Source organism: Helobdella robusta (genome assembly GCF_000326865.2).
Source record: "Helobdella robusta unplaced genomic scaffold HELROscaffold_1, whole genome shotgun sequence".
Classification (NCBI taxonomy): Eukaryota; Metazoa; Annelida; class Clitellata; order Rhynchobdellida; family Glossiphoniidae; genus Helobdella; species Helobdella robusta.
In genome coordinates, this window is record NW_008703570.1 from 22,917 (window position 1) to 47,154 (window position 24,238).

Here is a 24,238-nt window from a genome sequence, read left to right on the forward strand (position 1 = left end):
GATGATGATGATTTATGATGATGATGCAAGATGATGATGATGATATAAGATGATGATGATATAAGATGATGATGATATAAGATGATGAATGCAAAATGATGATGATGATGGGTTGAGGTTTACTTCTCAGAAATAAACACAAGTAAAAAACGAGTATAAAATAAAATTTTGAACTAAGCGAATAATCATTTTTGTTGTTTTGTAATTTTTCATGGCAAAGTTTCATTTTAATTATAAAAAAAGGTTTACAAATTTTAATATCAAAAAAACGTTGATTATTTCATTTCAAAAATTAAATAATTTTCTGGCATTCATTTTGCTAAAAGATAATGTTTGCAAAGATAGTGTTTGCTCGTGTTGCACCTCAATATTTGTTAAATTTAATAAAATTTGCTTTATGATGTTTGGCGTCGTTTAATTTTTTAAAATCTTGTGTTGCAGATTTAAAAAAAAACCGATGAGATTTTATTTGTGTTAAGTTCACTCGGTGGTATGAAATTTTTTTCACTTAAATTTCCACGAAAACGAAATCATCTGTAACAACTGCATTGTGTTTAGTTTTGTAACATTTTCGAGTTTCGGTGCATATTAAAATTTATACAACTACACTTGAAAGTTTTTTCAAACAATGCGTTTCAACTCTTAAGTTTATCTTAGTATCATTAGAGGTTAGAGCTACACGATTCGTCTCATTTTGAGTTTATGTTTCGCTTTTAAGTTTCAACAACTGGTTCTGCAATTTTCTTTCAGTTCAAAATTTGAATAATATATGTATTAATTTTTGTAACTGCTTGATGACCTTGTTCGAATACTGCCTGTCCGAAACTGATAAACCAGATACTTCCGGGCGTCGTGTGATGAAGATGATGCAGCCTTTGTGGCACAGCAGTTCAATCAAACACAAAAGCTGCATAATAAACAAAAATGGTGATTATTCGTTTGAAAAATGACGTGCTACTTCAGTCAGCATTTTTAATCGTTTAGTTATCATCAACTTTGTAGAAAATTAAAACTGAAGTTCTTTCAAGACTCACTGTAGTGTTTGTCAGTATACGAAGAGATGAGAATTTTATAGTGATGATGAGTTGCTTAGCAATCATAACACTGAGCAACAAAAAAAATTTTTGAGGAAATTTCCTAATTTTTTACAACTGATTTATGATAATTTGGCACCGCTGAGTCCGAAAATGACATCCGTTTCTCTAGGTCAGGTCCAGTTTTTCTGCTAAGTTAAATGTTTATTTTATTTTATTTGTGAATAAATCAGTAAAATTTTTGTGCCATAATCGGTTTATTTCTATGAACATTTCTCATTCGGAATTGGTTTCAAAGAGAAAAAAGCGTTCTGAAACACAGTACCTTAAGTAAGGGTCATTAATGTTCGTCATTGTTAAGAATTTAGGGCTGGAACTTCCGTTTATTGGATACCCTGGAATGCTCAGCATCAGGGATGTCTCTCTTTAGAGTCCAGCAGTAATCAGCCATCATGACGGCATTCCAACGTCCCTGATACCTGGTCTCCATCTCCTTCATCTCCTGGTGGAATCTCTCTCCCTGCTCGTCGCTCATTGATCCAAGATTCTCAGGAAAACGATCCATATGTGAAAATAGATAATGCAGTTTGATGCTAATGTTGCATCCGAGTTTTTTGAAAGCAGTCACCATATTGTTGACAAGTTCAGCATAGTTTCTGGCCTTGTTGTTGCCAAGGAAGTTTTTCACAACGAGAACAAAAGCATTCCATGCTTCCTGTTCCACTTTGTTCATTGATTTTTCAAACTCTGGATCTCTGATGAGCCGACGGATTTGAGGACCGTCAAAGATACCAGCTTTTAACTTCACTATGGTTACTCCCGGAAATGTCTGGCACATGTAATTGAAGCAGCCACCTTCCTTGTCTAGAGCTTTTGTGAACTGCTTGATCAAGCCAAGCTTGATGTGCAGTGGTGGGAAGAGTATCCTGTCTCTGTCCACCAGAGGGCTGTTGATAACGTTACTTGCTCTGCAAGGCACTAGTTCCTCTCGCACAGGCCAGTCCTTCTTCGTGTAATGGTGAGTAGTGTCTCTACTGTCCCACATGCACAGAAAACATGGGTATTTGGTGAACCCGGATTGTTGCCCCAACAAAAAATTCATCATCTTCAGGTCGACACAAATAACCCACTTATGCTGATCATAACGAATCATCTCCAGCACATACTTCACCGCTTCATACTTCTCCTTCAGTTTAGTAGAGTGAGCAAGGGGCACAGAGGCAAACTGGTTGCCGTTGTGCAGTAGAACACATTTCAGTGACCGCTTGCTGCTGTCAATGAACAGTCTCCAGTCTTCGGGCTTGTACTGCGGCACTCCCAGGTGGTGCAGAAGCTGTGCAATATCTGTGCAGTACACCAAGTCCTGCACCTCCGAGAAAAATTGGAGGTACTCTTGATGCCTGTTGCGGTACAGGGTGATGCGAGCACAGCCAGAGAGGAGGTTTTTTTTTCAATCTGGATGCCAACAGTTCAGCAGAGGCCTTTGACAAGCTGAGGTCGCGAACTAGATCATTTAGCTCCTGTTGGGAAAAAAGCTGTGGAGTTTCATCGTCAACAACTGGCCATTCTTCTTCTGTTTCTTGATCTTCATCACTGGAGGATTCGTCATCACTGATGTCTTGAAGTTTGTGAAACACAGGTACTGGAATATCATCACAATGAGCTACAGGACGACGTGCGGATTGCAAATCAGGATACTCGAGGCTGCTTCGGTTCTTTCTGTTTATCCCAGTCAGATCGATGCTACAGAAGTAGCAGTCAGTGTCATGGTTTCTCTGCTCCCGCCAAACCATGGGAATTCCAAACTTCAGACACGTCTTCTTGCCCTTCGTCCACTGACGCAGATACACGGTGCAAGCCTTGCATACCATGTGTGGCGCCCAATCTTTATCCTGGTCACCAAGTTTAATACCAAAATAAGCATGGTAAGCACGCTTTATGAAACATGTGACTTGATTCCTGTTATGAACAAGTGTGTATTCACCGCAGATATAGCAAAATACGTCGGGTTTATTTTTACAAGATCTTCTCTTGGAAGCCATGTCGTTCGCTTGCGATTCGTTTGCAACTGATACCTATACTAATGCAATCTGCTATATGGCTCAGATTTGGAAAATGCTGACGTAACTATCCATAGTTATACACAGCCTCGTCCGGGCATGTCTGCGATTGTCTGATCACGTGACTGTAGTTACGTGATTTAATGCATTGAACGTGTGTGTGTGTGTGTGCATAGGGGAAACATAAAAATACCAATTAATTAAAAATTGCAAATTCCTCATAGTGATGAAGTGATTAAGAACAAAGAATCACATACAGCGAAAATACCTGGGACTGTACACAAAAAAGTGAAAATGAAGATATGGCCATAGCTTAGAAAGTTGACCTGATCTAGAAAAACCAATGTGATATTTGGATTCAGGACATCAAAATTTCCATAAATCAGCCGAAAGACCTTAGGAAATTTTTTGGGTGTTGACCAGTGTAATGAAAGAATTATGAAGATGTTGTTGTTGATAATAATGATGATGATATTGATGCTGACGATGATGATGACGATCAGAGTTGTAGAAACATCCGCTATAACAATTGGAATGATTGCTGCTGAGAATTGCTTTGTGCAACACAAAAGTTCATTCCAGGTGCAGCGTCATATATTCCCAGCTTTCCTCCCATTGAAACTTCCATTGTTATCCAACATGGAAAGTTTTATGACCCAAAACATTCGTTCATCGTTAGTGGCTGAGTAATGTTTTGAAACTAAACTAAACTATCTCCATTGTCGCACACTATTCAATTGATTTTCAAAAAAAGGTTTGAAAAAATTATTAATAAAAATTTTTTAGAAAGTTAAAAATTTTTTACACAATTTTATCAATCAATTTACCAGAAATTTTTAACGCTTTTTCCCTCTCTTGAAGCATCTACACGATAAAGGAAGGTTTATATTTACGTTTGCCAACTTGCTACTCAATATAATCATATTCATATTTGCCAGATAGCAAAACATGTAGAGCGTAGTTCTGCGTCAAACATCTGACAATACACAAACCTTCACATCCATGTTCTTCCATATTTTCAATGAAGGCATTCAAATGCCGACAGTTAGAAAGTTAGCAGCTGTTACACTAAATAGCTGAATGATTGTTGAAAGATTTTAGGGGATTTAAACATGCGGACACTGAAGCCTATAACAGCATTACTTATTTCATTTAACAGTAGTTTTTATTTTATTTCAAACACAATAATATAATTTGAAAAATTTATAATATGAAACATTTTTTAAATTAATTATTCACTCATCTGACACGTGAAAATGCGGCATTGAACGTTTAAGTTTTTTATTTTTCTGGCAAAACTCACGATTTCCTGGTTATTTCTTATAACTTCTTCTACTTTGCCAAGTTTTTTGTGAAAATACAATATCAATGATAACAATAACAAGATAGATTCCTTTTATCTGATGAAGTGATGCAACACAACCCTTTCATCCTAGGTGATCTCTTCCATCATGTTATCACTCTCTCCATTGTTGCCTGTTACATGGCTTTATCATTTTTATTCATTTCTACATGCACCCCGACTCATCCATGTTGTATTTTTTAATCTCTATTCAACTATTGATCATTATTGGCTATTATTTCTTTTCCACCACTGTTGCACGACTTTTATTATTTTATTATAAAAAATAACTGCAATAGAATTGTTAAAAGTAATTTAAGAGCCAAAAGTGCGGACACTTTAGACCGTATCGCCGTGTATAATTAACGAGAACCGTGCAAGTAGATGCATCAGAAGACTATGCAACTTGCATGCTCTGCTACTCTGCTGAGGTGGCCGTGTGTAAGTCCTAACGCTTTCCCATGTGAGTGCATTATCATCGTAAAAAAAAGGTGGAATCATTTTTATTTGGCATTATCCACACAGAAACACATACACACACCACGCAGACACACACACACAGACACACATACACAAACCACAGATACTAGACACCACACACAGACTATCATTTACGACTTGGTGCAAATTAAAACTGTTTCTTTCAGACAAAAATAAATTTCCAAACGGGCAGGCCATAAATATTTGACGATGTCGAATGCAACACTGGCGACGACGTTTGCGATTTTGAATGAATTTAATTAATTTCGTGGATGAAATTATGATATGATAACATGATATGTGTACTTTTTGCCGTTCTAATTGATTTTGTGTGCATGGTTTCTGATGATTCTTTGATTTTCCCATGGGTTGTGTTCCAAGGGTTTATGTTGCACATTTCTAACAAGCGTTATTTTTAGCGATGTTGTTGTTCACGATGTTGTTGATTATTTGAAGTGTTACTGGGTGTTGTATGTACAGATGAGTGTTGTTGTGCATTTGAAGATGCCATCATCATATCATCATTTTTGTCTAATGTTTGCAACGAGGCAGTTGCTTCTCTTCAACAAATGCTTGGTAGCTGACGTGTTCTCGCAGTTTTCAATGTTCCCAACTATCAATGCGTGACTGTGTCTATAAATTAACACAAAATTGCATGTGCTTGTGCGTCAGTGAAAGTTTGAAAATTAAATGGGATGGAGAAGGAGGATGTTTTCAACATTCGCAAGGACGTAAATATGATCGTGATTTTCAAATGAAAATTAAATAAAAAAAAGTGTGATTTTCAAATAAACATTGAAAGCAATAAGATGATTTTTAAATATAACTAAAATATTGTATAAAAATTTTTAATTAAATCCAAAATATTAATAATTTGTTTGTTTATTTTATTTATACAGAAGTGACTGGCAGAGGAACAATGTTACAGACAGGCAGACAGACAAATTTATAAACAGACAGACAGACGACTAAATAGACCAGAGAAAATTTTGAAACAAAATAGTCACTGAGGAAATTGAATTTCGTTTGTCACTTTCCTGACTGGCTGGCAAGTACCAAAGTGCAAAATTTTGTTCACGTTTGTTGTTTGTTTGCAGTCCAACAATTTGAGTTTATTGAAATATTGTCAAAAAATTTTAAAATTATATGGAAATAAAAGTATAATAAAACATTTTATAGGCTTGAAATTGTTGCGCTTAAAGTTAAACAAATACTTGGTGAGTCCAGTCATCATTTTTATAAACACAAAAACGAAAGTTGATTAGCGAATTTAAGCGCCAAGCCACAAAAGGTTATTTCAATTTGTGGCCATCATAAAGTTAATTGGCTCAAAAAGATTTCTTTTATGCAACAGAAGCATAAAAAATTTTATAGTTTCAAGCCTGGTTTATAATGTTAATTTACTCTTTTTAAATTGCTTTTTCTCAATTTTTCAAATTACTTTTTACGAATTTCAATAGAAATTTTCATTTTTACATTTATTTGAAATAATACAATAACTACGAAATAAATTTTAAAAAAATTTGGTTTTGGTTGTCAACGGTTACACTTGTATGAAGTTCGCCTTTCTTCAATTGAAAAATTACAGAACGTTCCAAATAAAACTACCAAACTAATTCATCTCAGCAAAGCTACTTACTTCATTTTTCCCAGTCATCAATCTTAAATTTTATTACTAACAAAATAGCAGTTTCAATATTAACAACCTTAGCTTCAACAGCTCATGCTTATACGATCTCCTATATGGTCATGAAATTCGTGGAATCTAAGCAAATTTATTAAACATCCCTATTGAAAGATCCAACCAAGCCTTCCTATCTTTGAGATAAGTTGCCTTCTCTAAGTCATACAATGTTCCTTACTGTTTCACCAGACACATTTATACTGCAATCAATGTATTTGCCCATTATCACATAATAGTAATATTGTAACGTTATTGCATCAAACCGCGTTCTATGCAGCTTATTGATCACGTATAAAACTAAATGAAGAACTAGTTGTATCTTCACAGCACGTTTATTCTCAATAGATCATGCTTCCTCAACCAACGTTAATAAAATCGATTAACAAATAATATTTTGCTGTGTTGAGATTTTCCATTAGAGAGAGTTAGATAAATGCCCATGAGAATAATAATGAATAACTTTTTAATACAGAAACCTGACGTATAATAACATTTACCAAACCCTAAACATAAAATATAACATACTGTCATATAACACATCACATGCAACCATGGATCGTATATAATACCAGTGTAGCATGTAACAAACACTTCAATTTTAATTTTATAATATGTAAACATTAAATGATTTTAGTAGCTATATTAATGGTACAAAGCATACTAAAAATATTTTGTATAGCAATATATAATTAAAATCAATCTATTTATACTTATATTTAACATTCATATAGCGCGGAATATTTTAAAATAGTAACACATAACGTGTTGATACGTTCCTCTTTGGAAGTACTTTTTGTTGTTTCGATGTAAAATACCCTGTTGTATTTTATTATTGTGCTGTAATGGTTTCGTTGCTGGCGGGACCATATAATGTGGTTTACCTCGTGTTTCTGGCGTTTTGCTGATGTGTTGTTGGTGTGTTGTTGGTGTGTTATTGGTGTGTTGTTGATGCGTTTTTAGTGTGTTGTTAGTGTGTTGTTGATGTGTTGTTGGTGTGTTGTTGATGTGTTGCTAGGTTGCGTTTGTTCCTTATTTAGTTTATGGTTTGCTTCTGTGGTGTTATGCTTTTGATGCTGGTTACTCTGTGTGACTATGGATTTTTTGTTTGTTAGCATAGTAGGTACTTGTTTAGATGTTCCAAAAATACACACTACACTATTTAATATTCTTTGATGTTTTATGAAAATATATTGCGTTATGCATGGTTAGTATTACAAACATATGTTATTTTGGGTGTCCTTGTGCAGTTCGATGCTTGTAATGTCCTGCACAAATCCGCAGCGGTACAATGTGTTGGATCACATCATGTCGCTGCACAATATCTTGTTATATCGGGTTGTAAGGGATTGCATTGTGCCTGGTTGAGTTATCTCTGGTAGGTCATCTTGTATTGTGGACAGTATTGTGTTGGTTGTACGTTATTATTGCACTAAATTGCATTTTCTGAGGTGTTGCCGTGCTCGACAGATCAGTGTTTCCTTTGTCTGACTGGTGTATTGTTTGTTTGTTTGTTGTTTGTTCGTTCGTTTGTTTGCTTGTTTGTTTAAATGGTGTATATGTAGAGCGGAGTTTGTTTACATTTCAATTTTGAATTGAGCCTCAGAAATAAATATGGAATGGTTTGGTTGTGTTTTGAATGAGACTTCGTGAAGTTTTAACTACTGAATCACAAGCATCGTATCATCTTAAAGAAGTGAATAAATTGCCTTTTAATTTGTATGATTTAAGTATAAAAAGAATGTTGTTGCAATTGCAAAGGAAATGAAGAAGCCGGGATTGTATTTATAGATGGAGTAGCGGGAATGGTATCATTTTCAATTTGCAAGCCATCCAGCTCCTGAATAATTCAGCATACGTTTGCCCATCAATGCATTGCACGTTCTTTTTGCTTGCGTCCGGAATAAATTATAACTTAGATGTACCATCTTGTATTTTCTTAATGTTATTCTGGATTATTTTTTCGGTGCTAAAACCGTGTCAAAATTTTTAGCGATAAAATTTTTTTTACAGTGTTCACTTTAGTATTTCTAAGAAACGCGTGCCAAGTGAATGCGTGTGAATGGATGCATGCCACACATCGCATGTGACAGGCCGGATTTGCTTGCATTCGAATTCGGTCACGAAACATCAGTGCCAGGCATCTTAGCCGTGCCATTGTTTGACACCATTGCTTTTACATTTAAAACTGTCGGGTTGAATATTGATTCCTAATATCGTACAACGTGATCTTGACCGAGATAATGTTAAGCATCAAATGCGATGTGTGGCATATCTAAAAAGATAAAAAAAATGTTTACAAATAAATTTCGTGATGTCGATTATGATGAAGGTGTGTTGAAGTGAGGTGAGGTGAGGTGAGGTGTGGTGAGGATCGTAACGACAACAAATCGAGAATTGCGTTGAATTCTTGCTTGCACACCTAACAAAATAATTGTCGGAATGGAAATCATTCCAAAAATGCAAGAACTGAAATGAATAAATTTCAACTCACTTGACAGTTTCTCAAATTTATCCCTCGTTGATTATCCTTCAAAGTTCATCCATCCAGACACAAACTTGCTCGCTTGCGTGTCATTTTGTTTGTTATTCGCAACAGGCAGATGCTAATCTGAACAAGTTAACTTCAGAAATACAAACTAAAACAATTATTTCTTAATTTTAATTTAGTAATTCTTAATGTATGTGCACAAAAGGCATGTAGTAAGAACAGTTTATTTTACTGGTTGGGAAAAGTTGTGTAAATAAATTTTATGACAGCATTAGTTATGACATTAAAAGAGAGCAAAGCAGAAATTAATTGAAGGTGAACGTTGTAAGACTTTATTAACTGCAAGCTCCCCTCAATATGCACTCCTACATGAAATATACATGCTTATATTTGTAAGAACATTTGTATACATGCATTCACGTATGGGTGTATGTATGCAAGTATGTTGTATACACATGCATGTACATTTGCTTATCCTATATGTGATGTGATTGAATATTTAATATTTGCCTTGTTCTTTAAATTGTTAGTGTTTTCATGGTTTTTATTTTGCATCAGACCAGGGTCGAGAATGACGGCACCCACCTGGATTGCTGCTTTTCAGACTCAACCACTTTTCAGCAGGTTTTCAAATTATCCGCTCTCTTTAAATCTGTCGTTTTTTATTTCAATATAATTTTCAGATTGGCCTTTTTTATCTAACATTTGCTCTTTGCATACCAAATCAATTCTATTCATTCAAACATTATAAAATATATGAATAATTTAGAGATAAAAAAAAAGAAAGAAATTTAGAGAGAGATCAAAGAAAGTTATTTTGAAACATTTATGAGAAGCCTCATTAACTGTTAGAAATGATCTTGCCAGTTTTTTTAATAATTTAGTTGTAAAAATTGACATTAAAAATTTGTATGTCTCATGAAAATATAGTGGCATAAAAATAAAACTATTTCTGCTTACTCCACATTTCCGAAATGATTTCTCATCTTGAGAGCAGCGAAACAATTTAAAACTTTATTTAAAACCAGCTTTTATTTATTTTAGACATGGTGGGTCTGCCACCGACACGTCCATACACCATGTGCTCCAGAAAGTCAAATTTGAAACTAAGAAAGAAACGATAGTTTTTAGCAACTTGTAAGAGTCTAATAAGAAAGACAGCCCAAATATTATTCCGTTGTTAATAAATTCATTTTATTTTAAATTAAATAACTAAAAATTTGTGAAAGAAAGAGCTTTCGCCTAAAAACTCTCTCCTTCATTATTATGGTCCAAATAAATTGAAAATGTTACTATCACAACTATCTTAACCTCAAAACGTTAAATTTACCAGAGATATTAATTCAATCGAAAAATTTCAAATGATTATGTCTTACGGAAATATGGATTTTTGCAAGTTTAAATATATTATTATTACTATTATCATTTCATAGCACGAGCATGGCCCCTTGCCATCACAAAACTAAATTCCAAAAACGAAGCAAAATAACATAAACCAAATAAACTTACAAATTCAAATGATTGTCTGAAAATTAAAAAACTGAAATTTAACAGAGCACTCTTGAAATTTAATTCAATGTCAATTCATTAAGAGAAAATGACCGTGAATTAATTAACATTAATTATTCATTGATAAAAATTAAATTAGATTGATGAACTAAAAGTTTGCTCGCCAATCAAATCTTATAACTTGATCAAAAATAATTAATTTTAACAGCTTATCGTTATTGGAACTATTCAGAAATATCACATTCAAACCAGTTTTATGAAAGTCACGATTGTGTTCTTCATATTATTCCGAAAGTTTGGAGGTTGCGAAGTATATAAACGCGCTTTTATTAGTCCCAGAGAAGCATTTTTGTCATTGCATTATTAATAATATTATCGGGTTTATGCCAATGTCTTAGTTTTAAATTCCTATATGTAAAAAATAATTTGACGTATGACTCGCGCGTTCCGCAAAGTTGCATTCAATAGCATGCATAATGCATGGTGTCATCAAGGTTCCTTTTTATATGACCCACATCGCGTTGTTTACTGGCGTTCATTGTCTTTAGTTGCCACTAATTTTTATCTCAATTAAATTGAGTTTCAATCACACAACCAAAATAAAATTAATTTCATATTTGAATATCACGTATTCATAATATTTTGAAAAATTTAAAAAAAAACAAAAATTCACTATTAATAAAACAATGAAAAATATTTAAAAGGAGAAAATGAGGAAGTTATGGTGAAAATCGTTGTTCTTCATCTTCTTCTGCATCATCATCGTTTGTTAACATTAATCTGCTCAAATATTCCCTCTCTCTCTATTTAAATTAGTCAGTTATCGTTATTTTTTTCTTTTTTATTTTGGTTAAGCTATTTGTTGATTCAATTTTTTCGTATAAATTGCTTTCTACTTTTTAAGGCTTGTTACATCTTTCAACAAAATATGGTTTTCTAACATTTTAGATTTATTTTTTCTACTCTAATCTTTTCCCTCCAAGTTTCTTAGACAACTTTTCTTGTACACGCTTCTTTCTCCACTTCCATTTTTCGCCAGGAAGTCTTTAAATTTTTTAATTAACTCTGCAAATTCTTTCAATTTTTAAAATTTTTCACTTTTTAATTTTTCTTTTAACCCTGTATTTTTTTAGTTTAATAATTTTTTTTACAATAGTCACACTTAATTAGTGATGTAACTTTTTGTGTTTTCAAAGGGGCTCGGTTAACTTCTGGAGAACAACCTACTCTAGCTCATCAAGCTGCTTAGAGCAACTTGGAGCTTCAAGTTTTTTTGTTGGCTGATGAATGAATCTAGTCAAGCTTAAAATCTATTGATATGCAACTATAGTTCCTAGAACAACCGATTTCATTTTTCATTTAACAACTAGCCAATCGCATATATTAAATTGTCACCATTTTAATTTTTATTATTTTCAGTTTGTATATTTGTGTGGTTTTTGTTGAAATTTTTTCTGACTGTGAAATAATTTATTTTTAACTAACTCTTTGATATTGCAGAAATACATGCAAATAATAACTTACGGTTGGTTAAGTACCCGCACATGCAGAGTCAATTCTCTGGTCTATTCAAATGCCAATGCACCATTAAAACACAGAAATTTATTGAAATTTCAGACTGAAAAACACTTAATGCAATATTATTAACTACGACAAATCAAAAAAAACGTTAAGCCGACGAAAGTTATGGAAACGTCGACACTTGGTTGTAAAGTTAAGGCATACCATAGAAAATCATATTTTATTAAATAAAATTAACATTTTCTTATTCTTTGTTTGTTGAATTATTAATAAAAATTAATCGCATTTCAAAAAGTAAACAAACTGAAAATAATTATCAGCGCCAATTTTTAAATAACGAAAGAAGTGCGTTCAAAGAAAAACGTTCTTTTAACAGCCACTAGCGAACGCTTTAAAGTTTAAAAAGCGACCGACTGTAACAAGCCAATATGCTAAGAACCGCACCGCAGCATAATGCGGTGTTTCAGTTTTAATTGAAAATAATTCAAACATACTTTATAGCTATTTTATAATTGTATTTATTGCCTCATTGTGGGTTTGATTTATTTCGTAATTTTTCAACAACACAATTATTCATTTATTGTTTATTAAATAACCTTTTTACTCGTTCAATTTAACTATTTTTATAGAAAATTTTCACTGGTCTTTGGCTTTGCTCGGTTAAGTTTTTAAGATTTGTTGATAAGATTTTTATAAAAATTTATGGCATTTCTTAGAATTTAATGATACGTTACATGCACATCATCATATATTGTATAAAAATGATAAATGACAAAAATCATTAATTCGTTCATATTTTGCCGTAGAGTTGTTATTTGTTGGTTCCCTTTAGAAATGGAACGTGTCGGTAATTTGCCTGCGTTACACTAAGATAGATAAAGAAGTAATGTCAGAGTCGATACGTAACATTGACATTTGGCCAAACAAATATCTGCTATTTGGCTGTCAACCAATTTCGGTGCAGTCCGCAACGTAGCGTTGTTGTCTGTCGTTGGTTTCTATCACGTGCTCGAACGTTACACAAACAAACCCATGAGATGCCTTGCACTATTGAGCATTATTACTTTATGAATGAGTTAACAATTGAGTAGTTTGTGATGTTATGTTGTGGTTCGTACAATATGTAGATTGATTGGTTGGTTGGTTGATTGGTTGGTTGGTTGATTGATTGATTGAATAATTAATCAGATAGTTGGTTGACTGAAAGCAATAATATAACTACTCACTGGAGATTGAATGCGTTTGTAATGTTAACTTATCAGCATGAACCATCAACAGCAACCAAACTCCCCGGCCAGACACAACGACGATGAGTCTGATTTAACGCGATACCACGCTGTGGAAGTAGGTCACGCAATTATGATGTCACGTGATGGAAGCAGGTCACGCAAGTGTGACGTCAGTGCTGGGGACAATATTGCAGTAATAAAGCAGCGTAGAGCTAACAGAAAACTACACGTAAATAAATGTTTGAGTGTTTTTCTTTGTGTGTGTTTTTTCTGATTGCTCGTTTAAAATTGTCAAACTGTTCATGTACCAATTTGTAATGTGCGCTATTAGTCTGCCTTCAAGCTGCTACATTTATTTGTTACTGGGATGCATTTAATTCAGACGCATGAAAAATAATAATTGTGATGTTCAACAGACGGTGTGATGAATGTGATGATGAATGTGATGACTGTTACGTAATATTGATGTAACCTTTAAACGCTCGTTACTACCGACACCTATGTTATCACTTCAATGATCCCTATATTTCCAACACCAGTGTTGTAGCTTCCAACGATCTTCAAGTTATCGTTATTCCGTAGGTTAAAGATTTCTGGTAGATGAACACAACTGCTTCAGACGCAAACTTTGTTGAACGTTTATTCGAATGCCAACAGTAATAGAAACACTAAACTAATCCAAATAACTACTTAAATTACATTTACAACTTCTCTTCATACCTCTTATTTAGTCTTTACAGTAGATCTTTAAATTCCTCTATGGTGTGACAAAATTCTATGGTTTACAATCAGTGACAAATAGCAAAGATAACAAATATAACAAGATAACAATAATTAATTATATAGCATAATTCAGACCATTCCGGCGGATATAACAATATGATGATTATTACGACTGATGGATGTGACGATGACGTTTATGATGATGATTGCGCTTGTAACAATTATCACAGTGACAACAACATTGGAAAAATGTGACAAAGATGATGGTGGTGTGGTTTTTGTTAACGTGTTAATGAACTTTGACTGTTCGGGGTTAAATTTACTTTAGGAACCTGCTTTCTCAATTAAACGATGATGGATGATGATAATGATGGTGATATTGAAAATTAAGCAAAATTCTTCAAAATATTTTCTGTCAAACATTTCACATTGTTACGTTAGAATTTATATATATATAAATCAATATATTGATTATAAAAGTGTAGTATGCTCAATACCACTGGCGGGTCAGGGGTGGCCGGGGACAGTGCTTCTATCAAAAGTCAATAAAGCACATTGTTTTGTCAGAAGAAGCATTGTTTTATGTCGGAAATCGACTAAAAATTGACGTGATAAGCAAAAAGAGAGTCGTCAGCATAATTTTCAACACACTGCCACACACAATTTTTGCCACCCCCGTCAAAGTTGTCTAGATCCACTACAGCTCAATAGCTCATTACATGAATTGGCGAGGAGGGTCGGAGTACATTATTTCAAAAATTATAAAAAACAGTACAAATGAGCTTCAGTTGTCGGCATTGTTAGTGGCAATTGAAATATAGCTTATTTATCTAGTCATCAAAAGCATCTCAAAATAGAACAAGATTGAATTTATTGTCTATTGTTAGTTCAAAGGTCACTTAGCGGGGCGTGCCATACACCATTTACCATTCAGCGAATATAATGCACCACCATACATCCCGCACCATTAACAATTCAACATGCAATGTACACCATGCACAATCAACAATGCACAATTCAATATACACCATGCACCGTGAACAGTGCACCATGCAACATGCATCATGCACAGCTAACAAAGCATCATGCATTAAACATTTTACGCCATGAACAATGCACTTTGCAACGTGCACCATGCAATATACATAATGCACCATTAACACAATGCACCATGCAATGCACATCGTGCATCATCAACCGTACTCGAACAGTTCAAATTCCACACATGAACAGATTGTATACAAAACAGAGCTGAATTATTATACTTTGGTTAAATTTGGTTTTTAAACAAAAACTGCTTGCTCAACGAACCATAGAGATATTTATACAATCCTCCAAATGGAAAAATAAAAATGGCGACAATAGTCAGATTAAATTGAACTTTCTAACTTGAGCGGGATATATTTGTTAAATAATTGTAGTTGCATGTAAAACTTTTCTACCCTTGTATTCACACAGAAGGAAGGCACTTTAGACCGATGCACAACACAAAGAGAAGGACACATGCACGCAACTAAAAGTCTGATGACGCGATAAGTTGATGAACTGTGTTGTAGATAGGACCGGTGTAGCATACAGAGCGATATTTTTTACGAGTCTCTAGTTGCTCTTCCCCGAGTTATGCGTAGTTTTGTTGCTTCGTTATTACTCCAGATGTTCAGCTGAACAAATGGATGACGATTTATGGCGATGCAGTTTCTCCTTATTTATTACAAATAAAATGATTTTTGAGGACATTTAAAAGTAAACCCTTTAAAATAAATCGATCACTCATACTATTATTTAGACAAAATGTGAACATCTCAATGAACAAATTAGAGTAGTTTACAGCTCAGTTGTTGTGATATAGTTAGAGCGTGTTGTGTGAAAGTGTATCTCTCTGGTGATGTGTACTTGCATGTGCACGTACGTCTGCCTGGAAACAACGTGGAGGAAGTTGATGCGAGTTTGACTGGTTAAAAGTTATAACACTTTTTAAAGTTTCTCTAAAATCAGAACGTCCAATCAAAAATTCTTGACCTACAAACGAAGTGGCATCAATTTGAGATTATAGAAATGCATTCTCCACAATTTGTTAAAAAAACTTCAGCAAAACAACATTAGTACGATTCTTCACAGAGTTTTCAGATGATAGTTTCATGTTCATAAAGTTATCTTTCAAAGATTAACACTATATAGATAGTTAATAGATATGATACAGACGAGAAATAAGCTAACATCATGGCAATTTACGATGGTTTTGGTGATGAAAAATTTCATAAAACGCTAGAATCAAGCCAGAAATAAATTTTGTTAATTAAATCATAAGATCTGGTACAGACTCTATGTTATTAAGTTCTTTAAATTTATCATTGCACTCTGAAATGAAACATTTATGTAAGTGAATCACAAGCAAAATCTATAAAAGTGTAAAGTTTATATAACAAAGAAATAATAAAGATTAAATAATAATAATAACGCTAATTAACAAACAAAAACAACTATAAAACTGACTAACTTATCAACCAATTAAGCAACCATCTTCACTGAAGTTGGAATCCTGACTCATCATCCAACAAGATGATGCCACCAGGCATCATCTTGTTGGATGAAACTCTTTTCTGCACATGCTGGTGTTGGCGTTCCAGTATTTTAATCATATACTAGCCACCCAAAATTTCAATAACTTATCAGGTAAATAATTGCCTTAATTGCAAAATGTTTACTATTAGTTATGATTTCTAAAAATTATTTTTTTTAGATTTTGTTACAAAAAATCTACCGTGCAACATCAAAAATTACTTCCACACGAATATTTTAACAGTGGTACTGATACAAACGAACTTCAGTTTCAGACTATATTCAATTAATATAATTTTATTTAAGACACAAAATTTAATAAACAAAATTCAACACTGTTATATTCTAACTAATAAGGTCCTTTGGTATTTGAACTTTCTTTTTCATTTTGTTTACAACGCTGGCCTTTTCAAGTTTATCTTTTCTGTTCTTACCGTTTATCGTTAGAAAAATCGAAAAATTGAACAAGAAGTCATTAATCCATGACTTTAATTTTAATTAAATTTTGTTGATAAAATGGTTGAATACTCACCCAATATAAGTATTTAAAACATATAATATTTTTATAGTAGAAGAACAAAAAATTATGGTAAAAACAATTTAATAGGGGACGCTATGCATTGAACCATATTCAATGCTGAAAATTCTTAAAATTTTATTTAACATAATTTTAGTGGTTAAATACATCACATCTTTATCCATTAGAGCAATTTATTACAAAGTGAATTTTTGTATAATATGGTTATATTATACAAAAATTTTATACGTTTCAGTGTAAACTTTTAGAAAAATGAAACAACACAATAAAAAGAAATTAAGATCTTTATTTAGTTGTTGTTTTGTCTATGAGATGATTCATTATTATGCACCATTTCCGTTTTAATTTTATTTCAGGTATTTTGTCTTTATTTTGGACTTTTTTTATTGTGAGATATTTTTATTGAATTATTAATAATATATATGTTCCCATATGTATAAATAATTCAACCTGTTAAAGCTTCATTAATGATTTATACGTTTAGTTTTATCTGACTGCAATTTTATCAATCTGGCATGTACTTAGACATTTAAATAAATGGTATCAATTTATTTGAAATGATTAACATTAAACCATTCGTTCATTTTATTATTTTACTGTAACGGATAGTGTTTTTGAGAAATTTTTGTTATATTTAAGCACTTTATAAATTTACGATAATAATAATAATGTAATTTTCATTTGAATACGTGTTTTAAAAAATTTATATAATACATTTATATAATTTTTATATAAATAGAAGTTTTTTATAGATATAGAAGTAGTAAAAAAATGTTCAGGATAATAAATAATTATATTTTTAATCTAATAATTGATCACAAAACTGATTTCAGATAGAAGGCTAGATAGGATAGAAGTGAACTGTGACAAGGTCGATGCAAGGTGAGAAAAGTTAATTTATTGCTGATTGCGTTTTTGACGTAATAATAAATATTATTATAATAATAAATAAACACATGTTTATAGATATAATAACACTGTACAACAATTTTTAGCTTTTGAAAAAAAAACAATCAATTAGGATTATATTTATTAAATCTTTATTAAATGTCAACAACATGGCGATCGGTCAATTGTTATCAGTTAATTTTTTGTGCTTTTTAGTAAATAACTCGAATAACTTTGAGAATGAAACATTTATTTCTAATATTATAGAGTTTTACCATGTTGAAAAAGTTGCTACTTCTGTTAAAATTTTGAAAAATGAGTTAGAAATATTAAAAAACGATAACTTAAAAACTGAATTTCAATTTCGAGGAAATACTAAACGGATAAAATTCCCGAATGTATTTCTCTTCTGAAAATATTTAATGTTAATGGTTTTCTTGACAAATGTTCCTTTTTATACAAGTGCTGATTTAGCAAAAATTTCGAATGTTGGTAATTGGCTGAATTTAAATTTTCAAATGGTTAAAAATGACATTTAAAGCCGTGTTTAGTATGCAACAAACAACCATGATGGAAGCTTTAGATACAAAACATGCCTGTCTAACTGAAAAAAATGCGCAAAAAAAATTTGTGCAACAAACGTCAAACCAAGAAGCGTATCTATTAATAATGCACTTGTAGACGTTGCAAACGCAAACAGTGTAAACAACGTATTCAAAGCAAACTTAACAAATGAAGTCATGGGCAGAGAGAACTAAAGTTTTAGCGGCTAATTCCGTGAACGAATCTAAAGATGAACTAGATTCTGATGGTTTTCAGTTTGGGCAAAAAGCAAAGAAAAGTAAAAAGTCTGTCGGTAGTCTTATGATTGTTAAAGATAAAGACAGTGAAGAAGACTGGTGTCAACTGCTTATTGAAGGCATCAAAAATAGAAAAAAATTACTTATTATGTGGGCAATGTCGGCTCGTGCAGCAGGGACGTAATTGAAAACCATTTGAAAACTAACAATAGAGCCTTCAGTCAGTGCTTCCCTGTCTTGCGAAAAAGAAACACAACGGATAATGTAGCAACTGACCAAAACGCATCAATCGAGTCAACAGCTTTAAAATAATTTTGCCAATTAAGGAGCCACCAAAGTTAACCAAACCAGATATATGACCCCAGTACTCGTTCTTGCGTGAATGGGATTTTTCATTGGCAAAAAACAGAAAAGAAGTTGAAGAAAAACAATTGCGGACTATTGCCACGAAACATGGCGATGCGAGATGAATTCGTTAACAATCTTGTGTACAGCCAAACGCCGTATTATACTGAAAATAGTTTAATAGATTATATAGCTAGTTCTGGAGTTAATTTGTTTACATCATGTTTGTACATTTTGCTTATAAACTCTCGAAGCCTATACAACAAGATGACGACTTTACAAATATTAATTAATCAATTTTATAAAAAATATTTAATCTGATAGTTATTAGTGAAACTTGGTTGAATGAATTGTCGGCTCCATTGATTGAATTAGAAAATTATAAGTTTATATTTAAAAATAGAAACTTTGGCATGTTTGTAAGAAATGATTTGGATTTTTGTGTGTGTGAGGATACAAATTTTAATATTTTCTTGAATAAATTAGAAATTACCCTCAACGCATGTAGGCAGAATCATCAAACATATCTTGTTGGAGAATTCAACGTAAATTTTTTAAAATTAAATTTGCCAAACACTACACCATTTCAAAATATGCTTTTGTCATATGACTATGTTCCATTAATTGTTGCTCCAACTAGGGTCACTCTCATTTCTAATTCATAGATCGATAACATTTTTACGAATACTTCTGATGCCTTCAATAGTGACGTAATTATATCTGATCTCTCCGACCATTTTCCAATTTTTATGACTTCACATTGTTCTAACTTGTCTATAGTCAACCAAACCCTTTCCATTCAACGTAATTTATCAATTAGTAATATTAATAAAATTGAACTTTATCTTTCTTCCATCAACTATGAAAATGATATAGAAACTGACTGTTCACTTCTATATTATATAATCAATATGACCTAGATGCATTTGCTGCTTTGCGATCCTTTATGTATAAAGCTTAAATTTCTATATATATAAATATGTATGTATGTGTGAATATATATGTGGGAAATTATGCTAACATGTACATTTTGTTTTATTGCTCATTTGGTAAACTTTGAAAGATGTTGATATTTTTTAGTTTTTCTTTGTTTTCCTTTTTGTTTATATTGTCAACATATGAGTTTCACAGTTATTTTATTCAGTTTATGTATTCTATTTTAGTTAAGGCACTGCTGCAAGTACATGTTTACTTGTTTGTGCTTGTGAATAATAAAAAAAAAAAAAATAAACCAGATGTCTGATTCTGAATCTATAATCAGTTAAGCTGTAGCACGTCACATTTTATTGTAATAACGATTTAATGATGGAACGTGTATGAACATGTAGAGAATATTTATTATCACTTACAACACAAATTGTTCACTTGTATTTAATTTTATATTTAGTCTGGCGTTTGTATGCAGCATCACGTTCATCGCGCTTTAAATTCCCGCAGAAATCTGCATGCATGGCAGGACTCCACTTTTCTTTGTATCTGTGTTCCATTGTAGCAATGGTCTGATGAAAACGCTCACCATTTTCGTCAGATACACCTCCATTAGTAGAGAAAAAGGAAAGATGGGAATGCAGAAAGTGAACCTTCAAAGACATATTATAACCTAATTGTTGATAAGATGCAATTAATCCGTCTACTAGATCAGCATAATTCGATGTTTTATATTTTCCAAGAAATCCCTGGCACATCTGTATAAATGCATCCCATGTTGCCAATTCATATTGATCAATAGTTTCAAAAAACTTTTTACCCAGCGTTTGTATCTTCTGACAACTCGTAACTTTTATCATCAGTATCTTCATCTAAATCAGAACGAATTTCTAATGGAGGTTCAGGAACAGGGAGTTCAGTCAAATGAGGAACAGGACAAATAGCTGAAGGTAGATTTGGGTAGACTATAGCTCTTTTACCCTTGGAATTTCGACCTGAAATGACTACAAAACAGAAATAACAATTTATACAATAATTTTGAGTTTCACGTCACACCATTGGCACCCCAAATGCTGGTCCTCCACCAGTCCTGTTGGCCCATGGCGATAGCAAACTAGCACACCTCACACAGCATACATGAAGCATCCAGTTCTTATTCTGGTCGCCGATTTTGCAACCAAAGTATAACTCATACAATTTTTTCACGTTTGGTGTCAATCTTCGTCTGCATCTCTTTAAGGTTAGTTCGCCACAAATGAAGCAAAATTGTCGACCTGATTTTCACAAGATCTGGGCATTTTCTGTGCCAATACAGCTAACAACTACAATTATAATAAAACAACTCCTCGCAACTACTAATCGCACGAAAACTACTATTTCAACTGTCTGCAAACCGTATATATATATATATATATATATATATATATATATATATATATATATATATATATATATACACACTTCATCACGGTTGGTAAGGAATGCTGGCATAAAGAAAATCCTAGCCAAGCCACGATTCTGCAGACGTAAGCAACATTATCCTGCCATGTAGTGTAGGCCTAATGGGTTCAATTCCATGAAAAAGCTGTAAATGGAGAATATGAAATGGGAAATTTACATAAAATTGGAGGGTCACACAACAAATCTGATATAATTTTCGTAATCTCTATGTCAAAATACATAATGAAGTGCTACTGGCAGTTCCGTTTTATTATTCTTTGTTGCACAGTGTAATATTTAATAATTAGTGGGTGGTTATTTACCATTAATCTTGCACCACCGCTCACTCTCTCTCTCTCTTTCTCTGATTCTCTCGCTTTCTCTCTTTCTCTCTCTCACACACACACACAAACAAACCCATATATGTGTCACACTCAGACCTCCTTTGCTAATTTTAATTAAGTAAAACAAAATAGCAAAATAGCATTTAGTTGTAACTTAAAACCAGTTGCATCAGTATCTGTTATAAATAAATAAATATTAACGCAAACCACATTATAACATTTTTGCCAACAATTTGTTTCCAGAAAAAAAAATAGAATGATGAAAATAGAAGTTTCAAAAATCCTTTTGCTTTTATTCCTTACTGATCAATTCAACGGCGGTGATAGTAAAGTGCACCAAAGGGTCACTTGCTCTAAAGGCACTGTTCTACACAGGTTCAACAATTCCAATCAGGAAACCTGTTGCCTGGAAGTTACTTGCTACGCAGGTAGGTATTTTTCAAATTTTTTGCTTTTTGAGTTTTCACAATCCTTCTCTCTCTCTCTTTCTCTCTCTCTCTCTCTCTCTCTCTCTTTCTCTCTCTTTCTTTCTCTCTCTTCCTCTCATTCTTTTTTTTATTTCTATATATCTATAGCAATTTTAATGTATTTGTTATTATTTACAATGCTTATAAATGTGAATGTTTAAACTACTCAACAACATTAACAACACTTCCTGCCAACAACAACAACATTAATAACACATCTTGTCAACAACAACAACATTATTAACACTTCCTGCCTACAACGACAACATTAATAACACATCTTGTCAACAACAACAACAACATTAACAACACTTCATGCCAATAACAACAATAACAACATTAATAATACTTCCTGTCAACAACAACAACATTAATAACATTTCCTATCAACAACAACAACATTAAATATATTAAACAACATTAAACAACATCATTATTAATATTTTTTATCTCAACACTTGCTGATTAATTCGTTATCACCATCAGTAAGTTACTTCTTTAAGTATTGCAATCCTGCTACCTGTGATTTTTTTTAAGTTTAATAATCATAACTATTATTTTTTACAACTACTACTACTGCTGCTGCTACTACTACTACTACTCTCCCCACCACTACTATTAATACTACGACGACTATTACTTCTACTAATATAACTGTTACTACTACTAATACTGTTATTTATACTAATATCACTCGTACTGCTATAATTATTTACTGTACTCGACAAATGGTCACCGATTTAGCTCAGTCATCATGAGTGCCATGTCTCGCGCTGCTATCACGCAATGGCACAGTTCGAATACCGTCTGTCCGAAAACCATCACACGCGTATGATAGGATGATTGCGCGTGCAAACGTAATGTGTATGTGCGTCGTGTCGGGTGGTGTGGGTAGTGGAACCTTTGTGGCACGAAAGCTTACAAAATAACAATTTAATATAATTAGAATAACATGTAAGCAGCTTTGGTACTATATCTGTTGTTATTGTTATAGTTACTGCCTAGAGCGGATCTAGAAAACTTTGACGCAGAGGAAGGGGGGAAAATTTGACGAGGAAGATTAAAAATTTGAAATTTTTGGCCTAAATTAGCTGGCAATCATTTTTTGCTGTGCTTTTTTGCTCATTTCACATTTAAAACGATGTTTTTGTGGCTTATGTAACCATAGTAATTAACCAATACAGGTAGGCTACGTTCTCAAAAAGTTGCAACAAAATAGTTGTTTATTTTTCATAACTGCCCCCGCTTCCCCTTAAATCTGCCACTGGCTAATACTACTACTACCACTACTATTACTACTACTACTACTACTACTACTACTACTACTACTACTACTATTATTATTATTAAGCACATTTACATAAACTCCTCATAAACCAATATATCTACAAGGTTTTATCAATAAAAAATTTATCAAAAATATTTTTTTTCCGTTGATTAACATCAAAATTTTCAAACTTTTACATTTCATTTCAATAGGAACAGAAGCAGGGGTCTGCAAAGAGAAAAACAAACCAGCTGAATGTATACCATGCGCTGATGACCACCGACAAGACAGAAGCTGCCGCAGTAGCGACAGGCGCTGCATTTGTGAAAAAGTTGAGAAATCGGACCATTTAGGTTTTTAAATTTATTTTAATTACTTAAAAATTATTAGCTATATAATAATGATTAGCATAGTGAAATTGTTATTGCCCTGGCGCTTTTGACATGCTATTCTCGAGTATTCATTGATGTATGCGTGTGTGTGTATGTGTATGTGTGTGTTTGTGTGTGTGTGTGTGTGTGTGTGTGTGTGTGTGTGTGTGTGTGTGTGTGTGTGTGTGTGTGTGTGTGTGTGTGTGTGTGTGTGTTTGANTC

At 32.9% G+C, this 24,238-nt stretch overlaps 3 protein-coding genes across 3 annotated transcripts in view; 1 reads left to right on the plus strand and 2 right to left on the minus strand.

Moving 5' to 3' along the window:
• Positions 1-1,398: 1,398 nt before the first annotated feature.
• HELRODRAFT_158302 (hypothetical protein) lies at positions 1,399-3,076 on the minus strand (the record flags this gene model as incomplete). The annotated part of the gene is made up of 2 exons (XM_009010411.1): positions 1,399-2,434; positions 2,502-3,076. The coding sequence occupies 2 exons, from the start codon at positions 3,074-3,076 to the stop codon at positions 1,399-1,401; spliced, it is 1,611 nt and encodes a 536-aa protein (XP_009008659.1).
• A 17,485-nt stretch (positions 3,077-20,561) lies between these two features.
• On the minus strand, positions 20,562-21,425 carry HELRODRAFT_158303 (hypothetical protein; the record flags this gene model as incomplete). Its single annotated transcript, XM_009010412.1, has 3 exons — positions 20,562-20,999; positions 21,184-21,285; positions 21,402-21,425. The coding sequence occupies 3 exons, from the start codon at positions 21,423-21,425 to the stop codon at positions 20,562-20,564; spliced, it is 564 nt and encodes a 187-aa protein (XP_009008660.1).
• Positions 21,426-21,732: 307 nt separating this feature from the next.
• The window catches only part of HELRODRAFT_158304 (hypothetical protein), a gene marked incomplete at both ends in the record, with an annotated part of 5,449 nt that continues 2,943 nt past the window's right edge, over positions 21,733-24,238 (plus strand). Inside the window, 3 exons of the mRNA XM_009010413.1 lie at positions 21,733-21,815; positions 22,155-22,339; positions 23,858-23,998. Coding sequence (XP_009008661.1) covers positions 21,733-21,815; positions 22,155-22,339; positions 23,858-23,998 — 409 coding nt within the window. The remainder of the gene's footprint in view (positions 21,816-22,154; positions 22,340-23,857; positions 23,999-24,238) is intronic.